Source organism: Camelina sativa, chromosome 8 (assembly GCF_000633955.1).
Source record: "Camelina sativa cultivar DH55 chromosome 8, Cs, whole genome shotgun sequence".
Classification (NCBI taxonomy): domain Eukaryota; kingdom Viridiplantae; phylum Streptophyta; class Magnoliopsida; order Brassicales; family Brassicaceae; genus Camelina; species Camelina sativa.
The window spans coordinates 25,009,545-25,015,593 of NC_025692.1; the positions used below are offsets into that span (position 1 = coordinate 25,009,545).

At 31.2% G+C, this 6,049-nt stretch overlaps 1 protein-coding gene and 1 long non-coding RNA gene across 6 annotated transcripts in view; both read right to left on the reverse strand.

Moving 5' to 3' along the window:
* The window catches only part of LOC104709916, a 2,845-nt gene extending 2,524 nt beyond the window's left edge, over nucleotides 1-321 (reverse strand). For all 4 annotated transcript variants that reach the window (XR_002033052.1, XR_002033051.1, XR_002033053.1 and 1 more), the window contains exon 1: nucleotides 58-321. This is a non-coding gene — a long non-coding RNA (uncharacterized LOC104709916). The remainder of the gene's footprint in view (nucleotides 1-57) is intronic.
* The window catches only part of LOC104708486, a 2,963-nt gene continuing 1,240 nt past the window's right edge, over nucleotides 4,327-6,049 (reverse strand). Inside the window, exons 3-6 of one of the 2 annotated variants that reach the window (XM_010425066.2) lie at nucleotides 5,174-5,990; nucleotides 4,973-5,082; nucleotides 4,672-4,799; nucleotides 4,327-4,586 (exon numbers count right to left, since the gene is read on the reverse strand). In XM_010425066.2, coding sequence (XP_010423368.1) covers nucleotides 4,784-4,799; nucleotides 4,973-5,082; nucleotides 5,174-5,656 — 609 coding nt within the window. In that variant the 5' untranslated portion in view covers nucleotides 5,657-5,990 and the 3' untranslated portion in view covers nucleotides 4,327-4,586; nucleotides 4,672-4,783. Of the gene's footprint in view, nucleotides 4,587-4,671; nucleotides 5,083-5,173; nucleotides 5,991-6,049 lie in introns of both variants that reach the window. The other variant, XR_754772.2, reaches the window with a different exon arrangement.

Consider the following 6,049-nt stretch of genomic DNA (forward strand, 5'->3'; position numbering starts at 1 on the left):
ACGAACAAAGTATAAAGCTCTATTCAAGAATTAAGAAAAGCATCGATGTAGACAAACCTGAAAGTTGTTATCGATTTGGTTCACTGAATTCGCAGATGGTGACCACCAAATTGTTAGGGTTTCATTATGAAGACCTCGGTGGAGATGATGATCGTCGAATCATTCTCCTCGGAATGTCGTTCGAGACAAATTTATTCCGTTTTGCAATGGAACGGAGAGACTCTCTCCGCGGAAGAGGGAGAGAGAAGAGAAAGAGAAAGAACCAAAATAATATTTTTTTTATTAAACCCTTGACCCAACTACATAGTGACACGTATCCAATAAGAGTTGCCTCTTCTTAGAGCAAGGGCAACAGAGCAACGTTGCAACGTTTCTTTTAAAGGAAGAAAAAATTATTATTTTAATTATATATTAAATTAAGATTAGGGGTGTCAATCGGGCTAATCCGGTCCGGCCCGGCCCGAAACTTGTAAAGCCCGCATATGTTTGAGTTCGGCTTAGCCCGGTCCAAAATATTTTCGAGCCTATATTTTAAAGCCCGAGCCCGGTTTTAACAGGGTTTTTCGGGCTTTTTCGAGCTTATCATACCGATCAAAACTTCAAACTTATAAGCCTTAAAAAGCAGTGTTTAAAGATGCATTATAAAACAAATCAATCAAAAATTTAATAACTCATCTATATTAACTACAACTAACTTAATTTAATAGATAATGTTTAAAACTAAATAAAATTTTCATACTTTAACCAAATAAACCAATATATAATTCATATAAAATATCATTAATTAAAAAATTTAAAGTATTAAGTATGGTTATTAAGTAAATATGAAAACTAGGATTAGAGTTTAAAACTTTATTTACAATAAATTGTTAATTAAATATTGCAATCAAACAAAAATGTTAACAAAAAGGTACAAATATATTTGTTTAAAGACTTTTCGGGTTGATCCGAGCCCGGTCGGGCTAAGCCCGAAAACCCTATAGCCCAAACGGGCTGAGCCCGAAAGGCCCGATTTTTTCTGGACATATATATGTAAGTCCGAGCCCGATGTTTTCAGGGTCGGGCCAGGCCAGCCCGCGGGCTTTGGCCCTAATTGACATGCCTAATTAAGATCCGTGCTAGAGCAAGGGTTGAAATTTATTTTATTTATATTATATTTTTTATATAAAATATAATTTATGTTATTGTTTTTAAAAGTTTTTTTGGATAACACATTATGTAAAAAAATTATATGCTAAATATGAAAGCTTGAAAAAAACACTTATTTTGTAAGTTTTATTGTAGAGACTCTCCACTCATCAAATCTCCATCTCTCCTTCTCTTTTTCCGTTATATTTTGTGTAGCTAAAGTTGGTCGCTGCGATTAACAAACGAACATGGTCATTGTTAATGATTCTAGATAAGTACCCGTGCTATAACATTGGTTAAATTTTATTTCGTAGTATATCTTGTAACCCACTATTTAACTTGTAACCAATCAATCTATCAATTTCGTAATCTATCCTTGGTTAACGTTGTGTTCTATCGATAAAATCCGTGGAAAATAAATTTGTAATATTATGTTTAAAGATCTTTGGAAACAGTGTGATATATGACTAAAATCTTCTAAAAATACAGTTTGGAATATCTATGATTTTATTTGTTACCATTAATATATCAATTATCAATTTGGAATATCCCTAATATTTAGGTATAACCATTAATATTAATATATGGATTAATCTATAACATATCTATAACCTATTTGTAACCATTTATTAAAAATATAAAGTCTACAAAAGCTATGTTGTGTACTTTCCTTTTATTAAAAAGAGGATATTTATTTATTATCTTTTATTAATAGTATCTACTAAAAACATGACACCTGTCTAGTTTATATGAGTAACAGTTCTTCCCCAAGCAATTCTAGAACCGATTCTCTTCATTTTTTTCTCTCTCATTATTATATATATATTTTTAAAGAACTTTTATGATTAGTATCTATCACTGGAGATGCCCTTATTTATTTCAGCATTTTTGATTTAGAGGGTATTCACTTGTTATTCAATTGATGATTTTCAAAAATCTTTTAAAAATCTATGTTATTTACTTTTGATTTATGTAAAATCATTTAAAATAATATAAAATTTTTTATTATTCAAACAGTTATTTATAAAACTTACTTAAAATATATTGTTATTCAAAATATCACAACTTTTAAAAAGTGATATTTTGAATGATTCTATAATACTTATTTTCTGTTTTCTATTTAAAAAATACCATCTAAAAATCATACCTTATGAGGCACAATTTTAAAGGATTTCATAAAAAAAAAAAAAAAATTATGACAGCTCTAAGCCAAAAATCACCCACGATCACCGGCCACCTCACATTCTCCACCGGTGAACCTGAAACTTTGTCTCTTCCTGTGAATCAGACCACCACCATCTCTGTTCAGTAAGCTCTTTCTCTCTTTTCTCCCTCTTAGTTGTCAATTTCTGGAATTGGTATTTTGTATCTTATCAATTTCTCAAATAAAAAATTAACTAAAAAATGAGTGAGGATGAATCATTTGAGCAAATGGGCGAGGAGGAGATGTTTTATTGTAGTCTGTGTGAAGTTGAGGTGCGGGGAAAACATCTAGACACAAGCTTGTCTTATTTTATCTTGTGATTAGCTTTACATTTTCCTTGCTTCACGATTCAATATCAAGATAGCTTTACATATTTCTCTGAACTAATTATTATATTCCCTTTTGTAGTTGTTTAAATATAGCAAACATTGCAGGGTTTGTGACAATATGTTAAAATCACCCAAAGTTTAACATTCAAATCTGATAGAATCCATTTCATTTCTATTTTTAAAAATATAAAAACTCTAAAACACAACCAAATCTCCTAAAAGCTCACATAAATTTTCCAAAGTTCTAAAATGTTAAAATCCTACCAAATCCTTTAAAATCTAAGTTGATATCCCCTTATTTTTATACTCATTTCAACATAAGAGCCCACCGAAATTAGTGACTAGGGTTTTTGTTCATCTTCAATCGATAGTTCTATTCCCTGTTTTAAAAATTGCTAAGCGTTAGTCGAAAGCTTAGCAGTGAGAGAGGGCCTAGCGATTAATCGAAAAACCAGATTTAAAGCAAAAATTAATCGGAGACTAGTTTTAAAGCTTTTATTTATATATAAGTATAATTGATTAAAATTCATTTAAAAGATTTAAACTCAGTCCAGTGGTTTACGTCTTCCTCTACAACCACCTTGTCCTCAGTTGTAAAGACCAAATTTATCAGTTTTTCCGCATTCCTGATTTTGACTTCGATCTAGATGAAATCGTGGCGAAGCACTCCTGCCGAGCGCCTAGACTTTCTCGTAACATACGCTAATAAAAGTTTTTTACAAATTTACAGAAAAAGATAGAGATAATATCAATTTAGACTTTTAGAAGAAGGAAAAATTCATTGTTTTACAAACATCAACTTGTCGGGTAAAATTACTGTAATTTGTTAATTACTAACAAATTACTATAAATTTTGTTTGATTTATTCTATACATTTTATAATCTTTTATATTTAATTAACTTAGTTTTATACTCTGATATCAACGAGTTCTTGGTAAATGATACAATATTCAAATCCGTGAATTATATAAATTTGGTATAATCCAGAAAATACAACAAAACTTATATTGAAGCGGTTGTGTTTAAATCTCGATTTAACATTTAGATTTATTTTATAGATGTATATAATATATTGAATAAATTATAATATTTGTGATTTCTTACATTTTAATAAAATTCGTCGATGTGCAATATGAAAAATATTTAATAAATTAAATTTAATATTATATATTTTTAAAATATAATCAAGGTTGTATCATAGTTTTGAAATATATCTGTCATTATTAAACGTTTAGGAATACAAATATTTAATTATAGTTTTATAAATAAAATTCTTCTAAATTGTCAAGTTCAATACATCTCCTAAGTTTTATAATTATTCTAAATAGTTTGTTTTTTACTAAAAATTTTAAAACAATAAATAGTTCTGTAGAATAATTTTATTAAATAAATTTGAAAATATTGTTTTATTATTTTATAAATTTTTATTTGGTTAGTTGTTAAATTTTTATTTGGTTAGTTGTTAAATTAGTAAAAATACAATGGTAATTTTGTAATATGCCATAGCAGAGTTAAACTTTAAAAGTAGTTATTTCTTACATAATCTAACAAATAATATTCGGTTTATAAAAATCGAGACAAAGTGAATAAAAAAAGCGTATCTAAAATCTCTAGGCCAAATTGTTGATCTGTATATGCTTAGGAGAAGGAGTTGGAATAAAAAGAGATTGTGAAAGTATATTTTTCAATGATTATTCAAGATAAATCCTAATTTGATGCCTCCTTATATTCCCAACGTTGCAAAACAAGAAAAAGAGATGAACAAAATGTAAACAACGGCGATCTGTTTTCAAGTATCAACTTTTAACATTGAAAATAAAAACTAAAGACCACGGGCCAAACGTTGCAAAACAAGAGCAACAGCGATCTGTTTTCAAGTATCTAACTTCTAACCACGGCCATCATCGAAAATCATCGTATCAGACCTGCCAAAAAATTGGAAACGTATGAGATCATCATCAACAAAATCACAAATAACAGTAATCATATAAATTAGTAGAGATGATTTACCTCCATATTAACATACTCTGTGGCCAAATATAGAGGAAAGTACAGAAAGCCTCGATCCCCATTTCCCACATCAAAACCATTATCTTGAAACTCAAGTAGGTCATTTCCAAGTTCATCCGTAATCATCCCTGTTCACAACATGATAACCGCAAGACACAGAATATATAAATCATAACTTAAAATCTCATAGTCTATATCAATACGCATGTGTCCCTAAAGTCACGGTGACTGTGACTGTGACTGAGAATGTGATTTTAACAAATCCGATAAAGATATTCCTAGAAAATTAACTAAGGCAAACCCTTGGTATAATCGGATAAGAATAGAAGCTGTTAGAAACATGAGGCGCAGAGGAGCCAGCTTGACAAGTAGATAATGTGCCCATTCTTCCTCAGTTGGTTTACAAACATCCTACAAAAGAAAAAAAAACTAAATCAACTCAGGTCCTATTGACAACAAGGAGAAATAATAGTCAATAAGGTTCCAGGGGAAGAAAACTTACCTTTCCCCCAAGATTATTGTTATAGCTACTAAAGCAGAGAACAGAGGCTGCAAACGGTGCAACCGAAAGTTTATTTTTAATCATCATGCGCCAGGTTCCCTCAACTTCGTCTCCCTCAACTACGACAACTTCGGCCTTCCGCACAATAGTCACTTTTCTAAGTCTGTAAACGGGCACTTCCGGACCACAAGTAGGTCCAACTACATCTAGAGCAAACGTTAGAGGACAACGCTCCTCAGTTACAATACCGCAATTCAAAAGCGCCCAAGGTGCCCACTTCAACTTGATAATGTCACCATCTCCATACATATATTCTTTGGGGGTCTTGTTGATAAGATCTTGAACCGACAAATAAACATCTGGCTCGAGCATATTTTTAGTTTTCAACAACGATTCAAATTGTCTTATAATTGCAAATGCCCAAGAGAGCCTTTCTCTTTTATACAAGACAACGGGGGCCAAATTAAGTAATTCCGGTCTCATCAACCTCCAAGAGTCAAAGATTATACTATTGAAATAGTGAAGTAGGATGTGTTTCAAACCATGGGAAAGAGTACCCCAGTAAGGTGAACCATCGTTGTTTTAAGTACACTCCCAAATCTTCATACGAAGGCCAATGAGCCATCGCATTCACCATCTCATTCACGTTCGCCATCGTCATCGCATTCGCCATGTTCTAGGTCAGAGAAGAGAAGCGAGATTTGATAGATCGAGAATGATTAGGGTTGGGGAAATTGGGGAAATTTTTACTAATAGGGCGGTTAATATATGATCCGCTACTTTGGGCTTTCGCTGGAGGCCTTAGGGGTTGAGATGGCTACATTTAAATTAAAACTTGTTAGGCAATTTAAAAAAAAAAAAAAAAAAAAAAAAAAA